Here is a 22,370-nt window from a genome sequence, read left to right as displayed (position 1 = left end):
GTGTTAAGGAGAAGAAAACACATGTGTTGGGCACGCTTCATTAGAGCATGAGTTTTAGTGCCGTTCTCATTGAACCCCATGTTAATAAATGAACAATATGGCATATCCAGGAAGAAGAAGAAAATATTAATCGATTTGTATGAAGCTATGGAAAAATATAAAATGGCTAAATTCGTGAATTAATGAGATGACGATCCATAAAAAAGTGTCCTGCAAGTACTACTGGATATCACTCATTTATCTAAAAAAGCTAATGTCATAAAAACAGAAGTGAAATGGTGGTTATCAGGGGGTGAGGGCAGATGTTGTTTAGGGGTATGAACCTGCCACAGGTAGAAATAAGCCCTGGAAATATAACACTGGGTATAGTGACCATAGACAACAATACCATTTTACAATTGCCAAACTTGCTAAGACACTAGCACTTAATGATTTCAACCACAAAGAAGAAAGGGTGTTTATATAATGTGATAGAGGTGCTAATTATCACTACAATGGCAATCATATCACTACAACGGCAATAATATACAAATGTATTAAATTAACTTGTTGTACACCTTAAATTTGCACAGTGTTACATGTCAAATACATTTCAAAAAAGGTGTCCTGAATATCGCTATTGTAAAGCTGAAAGCCAAAGAAATGTACAGTCAGATACCCAGAATCGGGAAAATGCTAAACCTTTCATGGCTAGCGTTTTATTACAAATAAATGCTACATCTTATTATTTCTAAGGAATATATATCAAATAATGTGTCTCCAAATTTAAAAAATGTAAAACAAGGGTATGTGTTGATGTTTTTATGAAAATGTTGTGACCAGAGGCTTGTAGCACATAACCTCACATTTTCCCCAAGAGTAATCGTTCAGTGCTCGCTAATTCAGGGTTTAGGATGGCTTTGTAAAGCATCACTACTGTGGTGTGTGTGTGTGTGTGTGTCTGTGTGTGTGTGTGTGTGTGTGTCTGTGTATCAAGGGAAGGAGTCACTATCCAGAGTTCCACAACTATTACACAAATAGCAACCAGTTTTTGTCTATTTATTTCAACATATTTTACAAAGTTTATATAGCTGATTTTTATGTACTTTGTATGCAGTGTGTATTGTGTGTCCATGCACATATAAATTTCATACGCATGAATTTTTCATCCAAAATTTTAAGTATTTCCTCATATAATTATGAATTATTTCTCACCATCCTCATAAGGGCTACTTATTAAACTACATTATGAATAATATATGTATGTAACCCTTTTCCTAGTGTTAAGGAGGTTGTTTCCAAGTTTCTGCTGCTAAAAATAATATGGTACTAAAGATCTCAATGTACTTTACTTTCTGAATATGGCATTAATTTTTAATGATAAATTCTAAGAGCTCTTTTCTGCTGTCAAAAGGTTTTAATATTTCCATATAAAAAGCTTTAAAAATTTATGCTCACATTTTTCTTATAAGTGAAAAATTATAATAATAATTTTGAAACTCCTATAAGAAGAATTAAGAATGTAGCATCTTTGTTTCACCTTTGGGAATAACAGTACCCCCTCTTTCCTCATCCTTTACATAATTTCATTAATTTAACTCAGGATATAATCATTATTTAATTTTCTCTTTTCATTACTTAGTTAACTTTGCAAGCAAATTTACAATGAATTTATTTAGCTCTACATATTTGTCTGACTTAATGCTCAAAGTCAAATCCTTGTCGGTCAAAATCACCTGGATAATCATCTCCTTATTTTTATTCAATTCTTAGTTTTTAGCGGGTCTTTTTGCATTAATCATTAAGATGATTTCTATCTGCATTATTAACTATCAAACTTTGCTAAGATATGACTGGGCACTCATTTTCTTCTTCAAAGTTCTACAGACATTGTTTCATTTTCTTCTGTTGTTTGATGTTACACAGGTATATTTTGAGGGCAACGTGGTTGTTGTTGCTTTGGACAGAGGCAGTCAGTGTTTTTGTTGTTCAAATCTTTGGATCGACTTAGTGGAATAGATGGTGTGTCCTTCCATATGGTCATGTGTATTTTTATCAATTTTTAAGTCTTAACTAACATTTAGAAATCATATACATACTTATTTTTAAAGTAACTACATTATTATTACAATTAAAAGCATCGTAGTTGATGAAACATTACAGGACAGTTATTTCTGCATGAGTTCCCTCTTTACAGTGTAACCCTTATAATTTATTTTATTCTTGCTTAGAAATGAAGACAGAACAAAAAAGTTACTGCAAGGTATATTTTGCCATTACTACAAGCTATTTATGTGATTAGAATATTTTAATATTTGTATTAATGTCATTATGTACATTATTTTTCCATGCAATGACCAAATAAAATGTTTTCATTGCAACTAAGATGTGTTACATAAACTCTAATAGATATCTATAGAATAAGTTATTGAATATCTTAAGCTTCCTTTAAGAAGCTGTTTATTCAATTGCTTGATACTAGCAGCCAATGTTCTGGAACAACTGTTGGGCTTCGATTGCCTGCTGCCAAGAAGCATGATTCCTAATGCAAGAGTCTGGTGGAAAAGGAAAGCAGTTATTTATTGAAAAGTTATTCAGGTTTAGGATAATGTCAGATTTCTGCCCTCTTTAAGAACTGCTCCCTTTAAAAACACCTAAGAACACATAGTCCTGCCTCCCTTTGCCAAACCGGACCAGTTTCAGAATGTGTCACTCAGAGGTTTTGTCTTTCAGAAAAGCAGAAGTCTGCAGCTCAGCATTCTCAGTCACAGCTCAGCTCCAAGCATCTCTCACGAATCCCATTGGCTAGGCAGGTCCCTTACAGTTCCATCAGCTCTTCCACCATCCTTTCCAGGAACACTTCCCCTCTCACTCCAGACCTTGTGGCTCTCACTCCTCTCTTTTAGCTCCTCCAGAACTTCCTGAGTGACCTCCTACCTGGCCCTTACTATGGTGTGTGAGTGTCCACCTTACTATGGTGTGTGAGTGTCATCTCCTCAGTGTATTTTTCCCTCTTCTGACTGCCATCTTTAGTCAAGGCAAAAGTTCCCAGTGGTGCAAGGGAACCCCAAGGTGGGCATCTACCTGCTGCCTCTCACACAGGTGCTATAGGAGCTTCCCCCAAGCTATGTCACAAGCCCCAAAGTGTTTTCACAGTCGCTTACACAATCTGTCCTGGGCAGCAACCCTCTTCCTTTCCAGAAGGCACAGCTGTTAACTTACCTTTTGTTATGCCATGTATCTTAATGTTGTACCATCCACTCTTCCCTTCCCCCAATCAAGGATTGTGCAGGTTACACTCTGCGGTTACATTAGTATTTATTCATTTGGACCCTTCGGGATGCCCTGTAAATCATATTTACTCAGCTTACTGGATCTATATTAGAAGTTAAACAAATTAATAACTGAAATATTAAGTTCTATGGTTATGCTTATCAGTATATACAGATGACTTTTTAAATGAAGTGCTATCAAGACATATAGTGAGGGCACACTAGGAGAGATAATCGAAACATTAAGTACATCTAACTTAGCTCATTTTTTCCCTCTCTAAGGAGAAAATAACACTCAAAACAACTTAGAATTTTCTAACACCACATAATAATGTAAAAACTACGGGGAGAGGATGTTCATCAAAGTTGAGTGTGATCCTCAAAATGAGCTACGCAGTGTCTTTAAGACTGTAGACCATATGGAGATGTGCCCAAGAGAGATATTGTTTGCTTCTCATCAATACCTCAGGGTGTGAGACTTGGCTCTTCGCCATAGTTTTTTCAGCTGCCACACATGCACTGTTATTTACTTCTATCCAAACTACAGTGTTTTTTATGATGTTCTTTATAATATAAGACAATGTATAGAAGTCCTTCATAACCTATTATTCCAGTATGTCGTTGCCACCAATTCCTGGAACATTTACCTGCCCTGAACATTCATAAAATTTGCATTTTCACACCCAGTGTGACAATTTTTCCAGGAATTCTTGATGTCCCTCTAGTATTGTTTTTTGCACCTGCTTTGTCCGCCATTTCAGTTAATACTTTATACATTTCTTTAAAATGCAACACAAAGACAGAGACCAAACTAGAGTAGGAAAACATTCATAAAAAGCCATTTAATTAAGTATATTTCACAAGGGAACCCTTCTCTCAGCTGAAGTACAAGATATTACTCCACCTCCTTTGTTAAAAGGGAAGGAGGCACTGGCCTAGTAGCTTAGTGGGTTTCTTTGTTGACCCACACACCAAGGTTGCAGGTTTGATCTCCAGTCAGGGCACATACAAGAAGAAACAATGAGTGCATAAATAAGTGGAACAACAAATCAATGTGTGTGTGTATCTCTCTCTCTCCCTCGTTTCCTCTCTCTTTAAAAAAATCAATTCTTTTAAAAAAGGCAATGAGAAAGAATATTAATCTTCAATGTAATCAATAGTATTCTTGAAATTAAGTTCACTTTAATGAATTAATGCTGTTCTGCATATTTGCCTCCACTTTAAAATTCCTGAAACTTCTTTTTATGATGATTAAGAGGATGAAAACTATCTTAACAATTATAAATACATCAATAATATCTCACTTAACTGGCCAATATTAATAGTATGATACAGAAATAGTCCTTCAAATGTTTATTTTGCCAATTCTTTCTTATATATGGGCCATTTAATTTCACCATTAAAGTGAAATTATATCTCTAAATATAAATTATTCTTTACGTATGAAAAATTCAGTTTTGTCTTTTTTCTGTAAAAAATTATTAGTACATATTTTAATTCATTCAACAACTTACAAATCAGATCTCAGTTCCCATGGAAAATTCAAAATTAGGAGAAATGAATAAACTTCTTTGTGTTGTGGTTTTTAATTGAAAGTTAAAAAACCCAATTCAATTGGGCTGGAGGAAAAAATCATGTTAACTACATTATATTTAACTATAGTATTCAAAATGGTAAAATTATATCTAATAAGTATAAAATAAACTTATCAAGAAAGATGTGATGATTTAAAAAGCATTTGAAATATACATATGCATGTATATGCATACACCCACACACATGCAAAGATGGTCCCTGAATTACAATGTTTTGACTTCAGATTTTTCAACTTTATGTGCAAAAGTGATACATGTTCAAGAGATACTATACTTTGAATTTTGAATTTTAGTCTTTCCCTGGGTGACAGGCAATAAAGTGTTCTCTTGTGAGAGTGGAGAGTGGCAGTGAGCTACACCCCCCGAGTCAGCCATGTGACCACGAGGGTGAACAACTTGTACTGTCCAGTGTGCTGTGTTGCCAGCATTTTTGGGTATTGTGTTCTAGGCACATTGTGGTTGGCTAGGCTCGGCTATGATGTTCCAAAGGGTGGGGGTATTAAAGGTTTTTTTTAGTTTTTACAAATACTTGTTTATTTTAATGAAGCTGGTACAGACAATGTCCATTTAAAATCCATATCCCAGCCCTGGCTGGTGTGGTTCAGTGGACTGAGTGTTGGCCAGTGAACCAAAAGGTCGCTGGTTCAATTCTTGGTCAGGGCACATGCATGGGGTTTGGGCCAGGTTTCCAGTTGAGCATGTACAAGAGGCAACTGGTTGACATCTCTCTTTCTTCTCCTTCTCCTCTTTCTAAAAATGAGTAAATAAATATAAAATCCATATCCCCAGCCAACATACACAAATAAAAAATAACAGTGTTCTGTTGTATATACTTAGGCATGAATAAATATGCTAACTGCTAATAAAAATTAGAACTTTTCTGGGATATTCTGACAAGATTTTTCTTTACTCTTAAAATGCTTTCTCTTCAGTGAAGCCATCTTTGGAGTTAGTCCTTACCCTCCCCTTATCTGTCTTCTTGACTCCAACCTGATATTCTTCTTCTATTGGTCCAGACCTTTAGGTTTCAAAAGTAGCTTCAGGTTAAGGAAAGGTCACCTTCCACAGTTCAGTTCTCTTAAAATCTTCCACCTCCCACTGAAAATCATAGTCCAGGAATAAAGTTCTCACAAGCTAGAACTTCAGGGCCAATTAGAAGGTCATTATGAACACTTGTATTAACCGACCTTATTTATCATGAACCTCAAAAAGGTGGCCTCCCTCTGCACACATGTGCTATTTATTTAAAAATGAGAGGACACCATAAAGGGTCTGAGTTTGATCACCAAAAATAATCACCATGAAAACAACCAATAATGAACGGGCACTAGGATTGCAATTGCCAGGTGTTTTAAAGAGATGGGGAAGGGACCAGTTTTTAATTCCATTTGAACACCACATTACAAAAGAACTTTTTTTTTTAAATAAAAGGATTGGGAGGAGAGAAAATAAAATAAAAAGGATATCTGAACAGTTGAATGACCCCCTATATGTTCCTGAAAAATTTCAATCACATCTTCTTCCTTCATTCTCAGTTCTTTTGGATTGTGATTATCAGCAATTCTTTGACGTTCAAAGAGAAACCTGAATGAATTCATTAGGACATCCTGTCTTTGACAATATGATTCTTTGAGTTTCTTGAGATGTGTTGTCATTTTCACTTTGAAGTGAATCTCACTGTGGTCCTGTCCAATGACCTTGAGTTTAATGTGTTCTCCTTCCTTCTTATCCCCCAAATCCTCAGTGGAAGGTTTGCCCCCTGATGAAACATGGTGATGGTGGCTTCATCTGGGGTCTCCACACAGCAGCAACCTCAGGTAGGCAGAACCTTGCTCCATGGCTTACAAATCCGTATCTCTCAAATGTATTTTCAAGTTACACTGGATTTATTGAGACATAACTCAATAATAAGTGAGGATAATCAGTATTTGGGTTTGATCTTAAACTGGCTAATGTTTTGCAAGGCAATAAATCTTTAGGGTTTTTCATCCTCAAGAAAGAATGTTTTTGCATTTGTATGGAATAAAATTTACAAGTTAATATTTTTCCTTGTATAGTGGTAACTAGGCAATAAATAGAAGCTCAAGTCCAACAGTACACTGAATGAACTTCCAATGATCTCTTTTGCTTATTTCTAAGTTTTGAATAATTTCTCTGACACCTATTTAATACTGTCAAGAATTTGATTTTGTCATCACTGGTTTAGACTACGCTATGAATTGTTCCTTAAAAAAAAAGAAAGAGAGGGAGGGAAATAGATAAATAGTTGTAAATGATGCTCAAGAAAACACATATTTTTTTTAAAATTGTTTCTAGAGACAATTAGTAGAAGGTTATAAAGAGTTCGGAACCCCCTTGGGGGTCATCACTTCTTCACGGTTGCTGCAGTGAGTTCCTGCCCTTCGTATAGTCCTCAGAACAATGGCACCGTGTTCTGGGTAGAGAACAGTGATGAAGTCAGAGGCAGGCTTCACTTGAGAATGGAACTGAAACTTCTTTTTCCCATGACGAATTCAAATACAGAGACAGGAGAATCACAAGACCTCTACAGAAGAATTTTTAAGTTATTTGAGTAGAGGGATCAATTGTATTCACTTATTTGCTTTTAGAATGTCGGTCAGTACATGTCTTGTGCATGAGTGATCAGGGCTTGGTGCCATACACAACTCGCCAGGACAGTCTGACAACACCCAAACTGTTCTACACCTGCTTTAACAAGATGAGTGTAATCGTTATGTACTTTGATGTCACTGCAATGACAAATTGCTACAAGAGTTTTCAAATGCTTACTCTAATTTCCATACTTATCTAGTCGTGACCCAATGACAAGCAGTTAGTAGACCTGTCACTGGCCTGTGTGCCACGCTTTAATTAGCACCACTCTGCCCTGGGGAATAACATGAAGATCTCTGACATCTCTGGATCCTTTTTCTGCTTATGCTCAATTATTTGATTTGACAATATTTAAATATTGGCTGTCACCTCAGAAACCTTCCTGCCTCTGCTATAAAATATAGTAGCCAAAGTAATCAAAGCATGAAGCTTAAAAAACAAACAAACAACAACAAAAAAACTAAGTCATGGGAACACCTTTCTCAAAAAAAGAATGACAAACTTTATATTGGGTTTTCTGTTCAGCAGTTGAATAAAAATGAAGGATTTCTAAATTGGTGAAAACAAAGTTTTAAACATAAAATTTATAATACTGCTTCCTATTCCTGCCAATTAGTTGCTATTAGATTATGTGGTCATCCATTTAACCTTAAATATTCATCAAGAGGGCATACTGACCTATGGTTTATAATAAAAAGAAAACTACTTAAACGAGAGATTTGCATCTGGTGCCTTTAGAATGTTTATAAAAGTACAAATTGCTTTAAATTCAAGCATTAACATTTTCTAATTCCAAACATTTTAATTATCCTCCTCTAAGAGCACTAATGTCTAATAGTTATTGCAAAAAAGGTAAGCCCTTTGCTCTCTTGATTTCCATTTTCAAACCTGGGTAATTAGTGTTACTTTTTATCTGAATCAAAACAAATTATAAAAGAAAAGGGCTGAAATCAGTACAAAGACTGTTTGAAATATGTTAGAGAATAAATCACACAAAGATCCTAGTGGGGCTTTCATTCTGTAGATTGGGGGTGGCGGAAAGGTTATAAACAATACACATAAGTAAAAAGTAATAAGGTATATGTGAAGGTGATCATTGCTAAGGAATGAAGGAAACAAAGAAAGATTTGGGGGTTGAGTTTATGAAAGATGAAAGATGTGGGGTATTGAATATGGGTGTGGGGATAAGGGTAAGGGCATGTTTTTGCTGAGGAACTGAAGAGTGGGAAATTTTTTGTTTAAGGTAATAGTTAATAAGCCTAGCAATTAATGCATATGAAAAGCTATTGTTTCTGGAACTGCAGTATGGCCCACCCTGACTCCAGGAGACCACAGTGATTGACTTTTGTATCCACAAGGACCGTAAGTAATCAAGGTGGTATCTGAGCCAATGTGTTCCAGGGAGAGACCGATGACTGACTGCCTGGGGCCCAGCTAACCGCTCATGGCAAGAATAATACAGGGTTTTTTAAATCTAATTTTCCCTGAATTCCAAACCCCTCACCACACTTTGTTCTCTGTCATACAAAAAGGCTGGCTTGAAAAGAGACGTAAGATGGTCTGTTAGGGTGCAAATCCGCCTTCTTTTCAGAACATTGGCCATCTGAATAAGGCTCCCATAAAGATTCAATCTCTGTCTCTGCTTGTTGGGTCTAGTAGGTGACAGGCAGCACAAACGCCAGCTTTTTGGTTTCACTTTGATATTAATAAGAGTGGTACAGATCTGCATCCTTGGGAAGATACAGTCTGAGTGAAGACTTGACATCTAGGGAAACAGCATTTCACACAAAAAGAACACCTGAAGCAAATGCCTCATGGCCAGTGGTGCCTGGAGCATCAAAGAGACCGAGCGTAGCAGGAGAGAGCTCAGAGAGGCATTGCGTGCCTGTGGGGGTGGGGAGTTAGCTCACATTTTTCCTCTGTCAGCAGTCTTTCACTCAGGCCATTGCTGCTTCAGCAGGCGTGTAGACCTTGTCATCACTGTCTACCTGGGGCTGCTGCACCATCCTGGGGACTTGCTCCTCTCTGCTCACTCCCGAGCAAACCCCTGGAGCCGCCCAAGAGCAACGGGGGATGACCACTGGTGAATGAAACTTCCCCCCTCGTGTCTGGGCACAGAGGACCCTTGACCTCCGAGGGTTCCTGATCACTGAACTATGGTGCCCAAAGAGATCACCAGCTCCATAATGAGTTCTCAGACAGGTTTCTCGTCTCTAGTTTCCTCGCTCTGGTTGCCTGGAATGGCTTCCCAAACTAAACTTCTTGCTTCTAAGCATTTGTCTTAGGCTCTGCTTTTTGGAGAAATGGAAGCAGAGACCAAAGGGAGTGGCCAGGTCATATAGGACCATATAGGTCATTTAAGACCTATTAAGTCTTTGGCTTCCTTAGAATACAAGATTTTCAATCAAGGAATTAGATGATGGGATTCAAAAAAGGCAGAAGTTGAGGAAAAAGAGAATAAGATGACTTATTAGGCAAAATGACTGTAAGTGACTGCAGGCAGCTCTGGGCCCTCAAATGTAAAAGCTCAGACTCACACTCTGACCCTGATAATCTCAGGAGAGTTTGATCCCAGATTTAAAGCAACACACTTAAATTTCTTCTGTCCTGTGGAGAATAAGAAACCATGCTTTTACCTTAGATTAGTGACAACCTTAAATTCTGAGCCAAGTGGTAAGCATCCTAAGTAGGGGGCTCTTGGGAGTTTGTGGAAGTAGATGAGGAATTAAACTGATTGTGGATGTTGTTACTATTCATAAAAGCAGAGAGCATCTTAAATAATGGAGAATGACATTCATTGAAGAAAATTATGTCAATACCAAACGGTTTGTTTTTTATTTGATGTTTCTTTTGCAGGAGAAACCTGGAATCTCAGTTCTTCTTACCAATGCCATAAAGTATTATAGATCAGTGAGTCTATTAGTGGGCAAGCAGGATTTATTGGTCATCTGCTCTCATGGAAGAGAACGGGCCTAACTAAGGTGGGGTTAGGGGATTGAAAGGCATAGGTTCAGGGCAAAGCTGGGTAAGAACTGTGGAAGTAAGGGTGGCCAAATGCCTGCGTAGCAAGCTCAGGAATGGCAAAAACAGGAGCAAGAGAGCGAGAGCCTTGGTTCTGAGGATTTATATAGGTGGCAGGATGGGGGTTGGCTGAAGAAGTTACATATTGATTGATGGGTGAAGGTGGTGCCGGTGTTCCAGGACAAGGTCATGACTACCCAAAGGTGTTAATGGGCCTCTTCCTTTAGGCACTATGGGGCCCTTTCAGCTTTTCAGGCCTTGAGATGAAAGCACAGTTTCAAAGGCTTTCTTTCCCAGAGACTGAAAAAGATACATAGAATTTCAAGGACTGCTGAGTCAGAGGGTGGGACAAGTGTCCCTCCTCCTTCTTGCCTTTGTTTGCTGTCTGTCCTACTTAATGTTTCTACAGAAATTTGTGAAGAAGGACTCTGTGTATGTGGGTAGCAGCCCAAGACCATGACTTTAAGAATCTGTTGCTCGAACCCCAAAGTATTCTGAATTGCTTAATTTGTATAAATACATGATGTTTACTATATTACCCTTTAAATACTATATTAATAAACTGCATTCTAGTATAACTCAGCTTTTTCTCCTCTATCGCATGTGGGTTCCTGATATCGTTCAGACAGAAATGTGCTAATTAGCTCTGCTTAGATACCACTGTAAGCAAACCTCTTTTAGAATACCAGAGGTTACTGGGATGCTAAATCCATGTTGAATTTTCTCCTAACAGACAGTTCGGTCATTCAGAGTATTTAATAACTTCATATGTCAACATGTTATATTTTGTGTGATTTACAAATTAAATTTTGCATTATTTAAATTACAACTTTGTGTATCTTATTTTATTTAAATATTTGCATAATTTGTGGGTGAAGAACAATAAAAGGATTTTTTCCTTATTTGGAAGCTAACAATTTAGCTGTCACAGATTCATGGGCACTGGCAGAAGGCACATGAAGATATTTTGGTTAGAAGCAAAAAAACTTATTTACTTAAAGCACAGCAAGTGGTATTCAGACAGGCCAGTGGGCCAGGACAGGTGAAATAGGGAAACAGATCAATGTGTAGTGTAAGAAGTGTCCAAACATGTAATAATTTTTATGAGTTTTTTTGAGACAAACTGATGACAATTATTGGGTAGCAAAACCTCAACAGATTGTGAAAATACTTCAGAAAATGGCAGTTTTGCACATTATTTTATTCATTACAATCAAAAGTGGAGGTTAAATGAAACTCACTACCCATAGATTAGGGAGGTGGGAGAAAGCAAAGCAGGAGTGGGGGAGTTGGGGGTTGTCAGTGGGGCAGGGCCTCTAGGATGGATCAGAAGTAAAATGATAGACACCTATTATTTTTCCATAGGTGGGTACAGGATAGTTAAGTGTCTACAATTAACATGATAACAGTAACAGTGAGGGGACCAGTGGCCTCCTATTGGTGCTGGGCCAGTGCTTTGAAGGGTCTGGAAAAAAAGGAAATTACGCTGACTTTCCAAAGGTATGTTATCATAGGTACAAAAAAGATAATAGGCTCAGACAAGGTAAAGACTGGAGTTTGTCAGGGAAGATTCATGCCATGCCTAGGACATGACTACCCACCACGATCTGCTTTTAGTTAGGAAGTTCTTCATTTCAGACCTTCTGATAGGGGACTTCAGAGTTGGAAAATTTTAGTTTAAAGTAAATAGTTATAAGCTTATCCAGTAATGTATATATTAAAGCTTTTGTTTCAGAAACTACAGATAAGGCCCACCCTGGCTCCTGGGAAAATAGCTGACCTCCTGGGGCAACGCTAAAGATCACTGCCTGGGACAAGTGGGGGCATCTGAGCCACTGTGTTCCAGGGAGAAACAGATGACCACTGTTCCCTGGGAACAGCTAACTGCCCAGGACAGGAATGTTGCAGCTTCTTCTATCCGACCTTCCCTGAAGTTCAAAACCCTCTCACCACACCTTGTTTATTCCCTGCTGTAAAAACCTTGGCCTGGAAAGAAAAGGCAGGATGGTCTGTTAGGGTATGTACCTGTCATCTTCTCAGATCGCCAGCCATCTGAATAAAGCACCCATAAAGATTCAATCCCTGTCTCTGCTTATTGGGTTTGGTAGTGACAGGCAGCCCGAACTCTGGTGTTTTTTCTGGTTTCACATCCAGTGCAGCTACTTTTGTCTCCGAGTTTGTGAGGACACCATGCAGGCCTCCCCTGAGTTTGTCAGGTTTAATATGCAGCCCCTTTTTGTCCACAGATAGCTGAACACACTGGCAAAGCAACTTACTGTCAAAAACAGGTCACCTCCCTAGAGATAACATCTAGGCCTCACTGGTATTTTGGGTCCAGGCCCACAAAAGCAGCAAAACCAGGTCGGCAATCCCTGACCACAGTAGTGACTAAAGACCCCCTGTCCTGTCACTGACCAATCAGTGAAGACCGTAGCCCTGAAAGAGTACCTGGAGAACTGATGAATATTCTGTTGAAACCTGCCCCTGACACCTTCCCCGAGATTTCCACCTCTGAGAGAGAGAGAGAGAAACTCAAGACGAAGGACCCAGTTCACATTCTCCCTCTGGGGATCCTCCTGCTCCATTCTCTTCTCCCTGTTCTTCCCTAACCAGCACATCTCTCTGAAACTCTAAGGTTCCCCACAAGACTTGCAACCAGGGGAACAATGGGCAGCAGAAGCTCTTCCAGAATAATCCCTGACTCTGTCCCCACGGTCCCTTTTTCTCTGACTTTCCAGTGAGTTAAGGCAGCCCAGCCTGGGCTAAGCCCTTCCTTGTGTGGACAAAAAGGGGCCACATACCAAACCTGACAAGCTCAGGGTGGGGGTGGGGGCTGCATGGTGTCCTCACAAACTCGGGGACAAAAGTAACCCCAGTGGATGGTCTGAAATTAAAACTTTCTAATTAAAAGCAGGTCATGGCAGGCAGTCATATCCCAGGCCAGAAAATTCCCTGTCAAAAGCCAGTCTTTACCTTATCTGAGCCTGTCTATTATCTTTTTGTAGCTATGATAACATTCCTTTGGAATGTCAGCGTAATTTTTTTTCCAGACCCCTCAAAGCACTGGCCTTGCACCATGGGGCGGTCAGGAGTCCCCGCATTGTTACGGTTATCATGTTAATTGTTTACGCTGAGCTACTCTGTACCCAGCTATGTAAAAGAAATATAAATATATGTCTATCATTTTATCTTTTATCCAATCCAGAGGTACCCCCCACTTTGCTTTCTCCCATCTCCCTAATCTATTAACAATAGATTTCATATAACTCCCTTATGCCTCTACTCTCAGTTGTGATGTATAAAATAAGGTGCAGCCCTGGCTGGTGTAGCTTGGTGGATTGAGCGCAGAGAACAAAGAGATCGAGTTTCGATTCCCAGTCAGGGCACATGCCTGGGTTGCAGGCCAGTTCCCAGAAGGGGACACACAAGAGGCAACCATACAATAGTATTTCTCTCCCTCTCTCCTTCTCTTCCCCTCTAAAGATAAATAAATGAAATCTTTTAAAAAAATCAAATACTTAAAAAAAATAATAGGTGCAAAACTGCTATTTTCCAGAGCATTTTCTCAAATCTGTTGAGGTTTTGCTACCTGGCAATTGTCATCAGTTTGGCTCAAATAAACTCACAAAAATTCTCTACAGGTTTGAGTGTTTCTTATGTTGACACTTGTTTTACTATCCCCAGCTTTAATAAACGTACCCTCATCGTCACCTGGACTCGTGTTGTGAAATGTTTCCTGCACAAAGTCAAGAGCCCACACACTACAGCTGGCCCTAGACAGATGCACTCAGGGCTAGGTCCCCTGTGCAGTGACCGTGTGAGATTTATGTTCCAATCAAGTCCCCCTACCAAGTCCCAGGGGGTGAGATGCAGGAGAGCACAGACGGATGCTAAACACGCAGTGGGTTTGTGTCACACTGGAGAATTCAGGGTTTAGGAAGCCTCCATCCATCTTTTCTAAGAAGACTGCAAGCAAACTGGCCCGATTGTTGCACCAGAGGGAGACATTCTCTTTCTTATCCTGACAGTCAGTAAATCTGTCCTCTGCTCTGGAAGGAGACTATCTCTGACTTCACTAAACAAACATCTTGAAGGAATAGTCCGACATAAAACATTGTCAGTACCTTTGTGAAGGTACCAATGTGAAGAAATGTAAGAGACCCATAACATCGCATTATGATTGGATTTTGTTACAGAAGTAAGTTTTGCTCATGGAAAAAAATAACACCTTAGAAAAGTATACAAACAGGATCTTTTCCTCGCCTTTTGTATACTTTCCTTGCCAATTCCGTTAGCTTAAGCATTTTTCTACATTAGAACATTAAGATATCATTAATATTTTATACAAATGTAAAAAACCATTACATGAATGTATCATAATGTACTGAATCAATCCCCGATTACTGAATATTTAATTATTACAAGTTTTCCCTAGTATAAACAGTGCTTTATTAAACCTCCTGTAGTATAGGTAAATGATTTACTGCTAGGAGGATGCATGATTCACTACTGGGTTAAATAGTATGTGGGATTTTAATTTGAATCCATTAGAAGCTGCATCCATGTCTTTGGTTTCCTCATGACTTTGCCAGTTTGGGGTAATACCAATGTGACAGGCAGAATAGCGGTTCCCCAAAGACGCCCGCATCCCCACCCCGGACCCTGTGGATATGTGACCTCACAGTGTTAGAGGGGCTTTGCAGATGTGACCAAGGACTGTGAGACGAGAGGTTGTCCTGGATCACGTAGGTAGGTCCAGTGTAATCACACTGCTCAAAACCATGTGTCAAATGAATAAATAAATTGACTTATGATTTATTGGAAGCAAGAAGTGAGGTGGGGACACAGATGCATTCATTCAATATTTCAAGTATTTAGTCAGTTTTCAGAAAACTATTTATTGAAAAATACAGATTTTTTCCTATGGATCAGAAGTAATTTTTGTGTTTTATTAAATTCTGATATATCTTTGTATCTAATTCTGGAAACTATTTTTATTCAGTTCTTATATTGGACTATCTCTATGTGTCAAGGAGCCCAGTCCATTCTGATAAGGCAAGTGATGGTCGCTGTGTATCACCCTGGCTTTGTCACCCTGGCTCCGTGGTTAAAGGTCAGCAAATCTCCTGGAACTCTGATGCTTAAAGGCTGGAATCCGTATCTGTTGAAGTTAGTTCCTGGGGTTCTTACACAAACACGCTGTTCATCTGCAAGCTACAGACTAGAGCCAGCACTTACAGAAACACTGTAAAAAGAATGGTGGGATGGGTTACAATTCCCAACTGTTGTAATTTCCCATTGTTACATTACTACTTATAACCTTTAGGAAAAAAGTGTTTTTCAACTAAAAACAGAACTCACATAGCAACATTTCAGCTTTCTTGGAAAAAAATTCTCTTTTAACTTATGGAACTGGTATCTACTTGTAGATATAAGCCTTTGAATATATTTTTGAAAATATACTATGTGAAAAATAGGGTGGCTTTCTACAATTATGTTGAAATGTAAGTATGGACCTTGCTTGTATTATTAGATTGGATTTTAAAATTTCTCAAATATAATGATAGTTTAATACAATTTCAATCAAATTTCAATTATTTTATAAAATTAAAAATACACCAAAATGTCTAGCATGATATAAGCATATGTAGATAAGATAATTAGGAAAACAAAAAAAATCTCAAGGAAGAGTTGCCTTTCTAGTTATTATATCATGAAAATACATTTATTTAAGGTATAAAATATATCAACAAGCATGTGAAAACTGTAATAGAACAAATAGCTCTGAAATAGAATCTAATTTGTTAATATTTATCTGACTTAACAGATTGCAAATATGAAATTAAAAATCATTAAGAATCAAAGGAGTAGTAAACAAATTGTTTATGAGCTATTAATTAGTGTTTTGGATCTTTCTTACTTATTTTCTTTCTCTCTTTTTTCTTTCTTTCCTTCCTTTTTTGTGGTAGTTCCTCAAGATTTCACACCTAATCCTGGAAACTGAATGATGAGATATCACTCCCATTATTGTGTTGTGTTATATATAACCCAGTAACCTTAAATAGGGGTATTTTCCAGGTGAACTGTATCTAATCATGAGCCTTTTTAAAGCAGTTTTCTACATACTTTCTACTACAGCATTACAGGAATAGAGCAGGTCAAATGAGAAGAAATGCAGTGGCTTAAATGTGCTGAGAAAAGGCCCCGTAGGTGACAGCAATGAGGAACAGAACCACATCCCTGCCGGGGGCTGAATCCCGCCAACAACCTAGATGAGCTCACAAGCGTTCTCCTGTCTGCCCCAGGGGAAGGCCCAGCCCAGGCCCACCTCGGGCTCTCAGCCTCCTGACACAACTTGCAGAAAATCCAGTCAAGCCCACCTGGGCTTCTGACCCGAAGAATTACCAACTAATAAGTTTAAGTTGCTTTAAGCTGCCTTATTTGTGGTATTTTGTTATGCAGTAATAGAAAATTTTAGTCTTAAACATGTTTTTTAAAAGTTTTTAATAAGAAAATGTCTGTGTTACAATTAAGTGGAAATTATAAGATCCAAAGCATACATATCATTTACAGTCATAAAATGACTCTAGAAAAGATATAAATTCTCAAAAATAGAGAAGTGCAGTAATTATATGTTGAGTAGTAAGGAAACGGCGGCTGCAGTTGTCTTTTGGAGAGTGAGTTGGAGATCCCATAGCCTCTTGTTTGAAAACCATCCGTGAAGAGTTGGCTTTAGATGTATCTGCTAGTAGGTATCTGACCCAAGCTAATCTAACCAAATCTCCGTCCCTGGGAATTTGAAACTGGAATCTATGGTAGAACTAAGGCTGGATCAGTCTTTTTCTACTACATGTGCTTACAGGTACTGCACGGAAGCAGTATGAACAAATTTACAAAGAAAAGAAATAAAGGTGATAAGCAGAAAGGGGAAACAAAGTCCCCATCGTACCCGACTCCCCCCTTATCGGCTTCTCCAGCCCTCCTGTGTGCAGGCTTCCTCTTATCCCTGAACCTGTGCACAGCGTCCTTCTGGCCTTAGCTGGTTTGGGTTTCTGTGTCCATAGCCAAACAATTCATAAAAGAACAGTGGGTAATTTAAATTTTCTTTTGTGTACTTATTTGAATTATCCAACATTTTTATACGAAAGTCAAATAAATTTTCATTTTAACAATGTAAGAAAATATCGAGAAAAATGTTTAAAAATCAAGTAGTATCGCTGGATGGTCCAAATGAAAATATGTTTATACATATTCATAAAACATCTAAGTTCCAAAAGGTTTAAGGTGGCTTTAAATAAGATATATATACACTGTAGGCAAAATTAATTTAAAAAGCAATAAAAATTTAGCCAATTATAGAGGTGGTAAATACTATGCCAGGAAACAATGATAAGAAAACCATAGTAACTGAACATAAAATTTGATTGAGATTTTTCCAGCAGCCAAGGGAAAAAGAAAGCACCATGGGTGATTTTTCTATCTGCTATCTGATGAAATGAAGCATATCAATTCTTTAGAAAAGAAAATTTTCTGTTTTTTTTTTAAGTCTGGTGCTTCTTTAATATGTGCCATTATAGAACTACCGAAGGTGAACTTTAAAAAAGTCAAAAGATAGTATCTTTAAGACTTTAATTTTGTCCCCTAGAAATTTGTGTTTTGGCAGGTAAAACAAGGTGCCGTGGGGCAGAGTGAAATAAGAGTATTTTGGAAGGTGATGCAGAAACATTTTCTTACATGACTGCCTCTTGATATCGCATTATTTAAATGACCATGTATGGAAGTAGTTCCTAGGGTAATACAAGTGAATGATCTTGGTATATAGCTTTGTAATTAACACAAATATAAAGCTTAGAAAATTAAAGAAATAGCTGCTTGACAAGTATTGGTTTACCTTTTTCAAAAATAAACTTGGCTCCAACTCAGTCTTGAATTGATGGCTTCCAGCATTATTAAATGAGATAATGTAATATTTCAATAAGTAGGTGGTGCTCAAACATTTTGTGCCCTTGATCAAAGTGGGAGCACACTCCAAATGGCAGGTTTGCAGGTATCAAGGTAATACTCCCATCATAAAAGAATTAGAGACCTTATTCACATTCTCACCTGAGTAGAGGGCAGTTTCTACTCTCAACTTTGGGTAAAATGGTGCCTGTACTAAGAGAAAATGAGAATAATACAGAAAGTAAAAATGTGGACTTGGAAAGTAAATTTATGCTATCCAAGCATTGGAACTGAAATTCATTGGGATAAATCCATGAGCAATGTTTTTGGTTTGTTTGTTTATAAGATATAAAATACAAGGTTGCTGGAAAATAACATACATTCAATAAAAAACAAAGAATGATATATGTTGACTTGAATCTTATCCAGCTTCACATACAATTATCTTTTTTTTAATTAGCAAGACATTAAGCTTCATTTGAGTGGTTTATAGGTCTGCATTTTTACAGGTGCTGAGGAAAAGTAAGAGTTTCATTTCTGTTCAATAGATACTACCTTGACAATACATATTGTCATAGACATACATATTGCTATACCTTGACATACACACAGACTGTAATACTGATTTAAAAAATAGCTCTTTTAAAAAAATATTAAAAAGTAAAAAAAGGAATAGAAACTAAATTTATAGACTGTAAAAGGAAACAATGAAGAAACCCACTCAGAAGATACAAAATTTGTTGAATTATAAAAGCCATGTTCAAGAATTCATCAGATGATTTGTTGAATTATTGACTGACCTGTCAAAAAATGATGAAAGTGAGTCCAGTTATATATTACATGTATAAAAATAAAAATGAAAGCTATAAGGAAAACAAAAATGAAGGATGTGTAAATCAATATAAAATAGGATAAAAGGGTGCAAAGTCAAAGAAAATGAGAAGGGTAGGCACAAGCCTTATGATTTCTACTTGGCAAAAAATATAAAAGACAAATGGCAAGCACAGAAGTAAAAGGCATAAGGATCCCAAGAGCTAAGAGCCAAGGGAATAACATGATGCTGATAATTAATGGATGTAAGAGAAGCTGGTCAGGAAGTGAATCATGTCCCACTGTTCATCACAATGAGAAACAAACAGACGTCAAAAGGCTAATAAAATTGCATCTCTGTTTTATGAATCAGCATTTCCAAAGAAGCTCATTTGTGAAGAAATAAGAAGAAAACCCAGGTATCTAAAGGGGAAAATAGTTTATGAATCTTTCTAAGTTGTGATAAACAATTTGAGAAGAGAAATGTGTGAAGCCTGTATTACATGTTACAAAATTATATACCCAAGGTACTGGAAAATTTTCATTCATCTAAAATTATTTCTCTCTCAGTCTGGTATAACTTTAATTTTCTTTCCTTCCTTCTTCTTTTGAACTCATGGCTTTGGATAATTATGCTTTATTACTTCAACTCCCAAATGGATACTTTGTAGAATATTTTACTGCCTTCTTCATTATGATTGTAGCCAATTTATATTTAGTTTTTCTAATTAAAATTATGATAAAGAATTATTTCCATTACAGAAATGTCAAATAACATTGTATTACTTCACTGCTGTGTTGAAACTTAAAAGTTAATAAGGTTTTGAAATGTTGACTGAGTTTATAGTTTTGACAGTTCCACAAATGAAATACGTTTCAATACAAACTAATGAGCAGTGGCAGATACAACAAAAGTATTTTTTTACACTTCATTGAACATATGATGAGGCATATGGTCTCAGTGGTGAAAAGAGTATGTCAGGACAGGGGACAGAGAAATAAGGAAGAGACCTCTGATAGAGTTGCCGCAGCCTCTTAGCTGTGCTGAAGCCCCTATGTCCCTGGTGTAAGGGTCATTTATTGGGACAAGGTAAATGGAAGTTTGAGCAAAGTAAAAAAAAGAAGTAATCTGAAATTTACATAAATCCTATTAAGTGAAATGCATACATATTACGTGACACACTAGGTATACGAAAGTAAGTAGCAGGTGGACTTTTCATGAAGCTTTCAGTCTCATGGAGAGAAGCTTGTGTAGAGATGATGCTAATAAGACACAGAAGGCTAAGAAAACCTGTACTAAGGATGGATGGTGGGAATGAAGAGACAGTTCTCATTTCTTCACAGTCTGGCTCTGGTTCCCACTTTTCTATTGAGCTTAATGTTCTTTGCTTATCCAAGGTGCATGACATTTGGGTATCGCATACAATAGAAATGCTTTCCTTTCCTGGATTGTTTATCAGTCCTTGATTTCCTTTTGGATCACTACTGATCTCATTATCCCAGTGTCCCCTCTTCTCCTTCTGGCTTTTAACTGGATATTCCTCAAGGCCCATTTCCAGACCCTTACTCTCTAGATAAAAGATGATAATGACTTTAGAGGAGAACAGATTTAAGTGAAAGAAGAAGTTGGAAAGAAGAGTTTGAAAGCTGTTGTAAATCTAGAGATGACATCCAAAAATAGCGTCACACCTTTCATTATGCTTTTGAGGCATAATTATATTAAACTTTCAATAGGCAAAGAAATGAGGCTAGCAAAATGAATGGAATGTTTCAATTCAAAGAACAGCTATTTACCTTGAATAAGGCAGAAGTAGGAGCAAGACATCTAGGCCGTAATTTTCAAAAATTAGCAGTCATATTCAATTTGATACCTGCTGTCACCATAAGAAAGAAAATGTTCTTTTACCATAGCAAAAATGAAAATCAATGAAATTTTAAGTCTGTGTCATCTTTAATCCATTATTGGTACAGGCAGTAAAAACTAGTAATCAAAGTAGCACTTTCAGCTAAAATTGTAGTAATCCCCAAAATTCTTATACCCAGAGATAAAAATGTTCATATTTGGAAAGAATATTCATATTTTCCAGTTCTTATGGAAAGAATTCATAAGATTTTTATAGTCTGTCACTAAATAGAATGAGATACAATGAGCTTTTTTTCTCTTTTTCTGGAGTACCTTTTTTAAAAAATAAATGAAGCTTATTTTATTATTTCAAGTGTTAATGATAAAAAATTCAGCACAGCTATTGCATTTTAAAAAATGAAACTACATACTAATTTTTTAGTTCAGTAAACAGATGAACCTGATGTCTTTGAACGACATAACAATTGAGTATTGTGCAGTGCATCTTGTGAAGACCTGTAAATTATAGAACCACTGGTTTAAAGTTAGTGATTATGAAACAAATAGGCATTCATAGTTTCAGCTTCTGTTTTCTTCCCCGACCATCAGGTGCTCCATTCGTTTTACGTTTCAGTCTTGAAGGCTTTGGTCCTCTTTTCCTTTTCTCTGCCTTCCCCTTTTCTTCTAGTTCCACGATGTCTTTCAATCAGGGAAATCCAGGAGTTGCACCTCCTCAGGAGCTCCACCGCAGTCCTGGACTTGAGAAACCAGTCAAATCTGAACTGAGGAGAGTTGCGAACGCACTGTCGCGATTCATCACAAACATTTTCTTTGTTGAATACTAGCATGTGACGCATACAGATCAGAAAACAATCCTCTTCATCAGTATAGTTTTTTCCTTTGTTAGAACCATATGATATTCTCAGCTGATGAAAAGGTGCTTTGGACCATCCAATCTTTGAGTATCAAATGCTTTTTTGATACTGATTCTTTTTTGAATTCTTGCCTCTCCCCATAGGAATACCTTTTTATCTTTTTGGCCTGTCCATTTTGAACCCCAAACACTAACTCTTTATATGGCATACATAGTTTTGCTCTATTATTGAAGTATGTTGCTGTACATATAATCTTTCTAAGAAAGTTAACATTTTCCCAGAGCAGTATTTTCCATATCAAGGTCTATTAGTGGGTCATGAAATCAACAGAGCAGGGTGTGACTACCATTAGACAACCAAGTAAAAATAAAAGCAAAAGAAAGGAAAATCAAAAAGACTAGAAAACATCAGACTCTAGTTC

The 22,370-nt window shown here is 37.3% G+C and overlaps 1 protein-coding gene across 1 annotated transcript; it reads right to left on the bottom strand.

Annotated features, from left to right (window-relative positions):
- Positions 1–3,346: 3,346 nt before the first annotated feature.
- On the bottom strand, positions 3,347–21,922 carry LOC118995737 (small ubiquitin-related modifier 1-like). Its single transcript, XM_037058829.1, has 3 exons — positions 21,702–21,922; positions 6,319–6,628; positions 3,347–3,355 (listed from the first exon to the last, which is right to left on the bottom strand). Exons 1-3 carry the CDS (start codon positions 21,920–21,922, stop codon positions 3,347–3,349), a joined length of 540 nt encoding a protein of 179 aa, XP_036914724.1.
- Between the last annotated feature and the right edge of the window lie 448 nt (positions 21,923–22,370).

Source organism: Sturnira hondurensis, unplaced genomic scaffold (genome assembly GCF_014824575.4).
Source record: "Sturnira hondurensis isolate 20B ecotype Veracruz unplaced genomic scaffold, ASM1482457v3 Scaffold0010428, whole genome shotgun sequence".
In the NCBI taxonomy this organism is placed as follows: domain Eukaryota; kingdom Metazoa; phylum Chordata; class Mammalia; order Chiroptera; family Phyllostomidae; genus Sturnira; species Sturnira hondurensis.
Note: the sequence above shows the minus strand (reverse complement) of the source record. Positions and strands in the feature narration are given on the sequence as shown.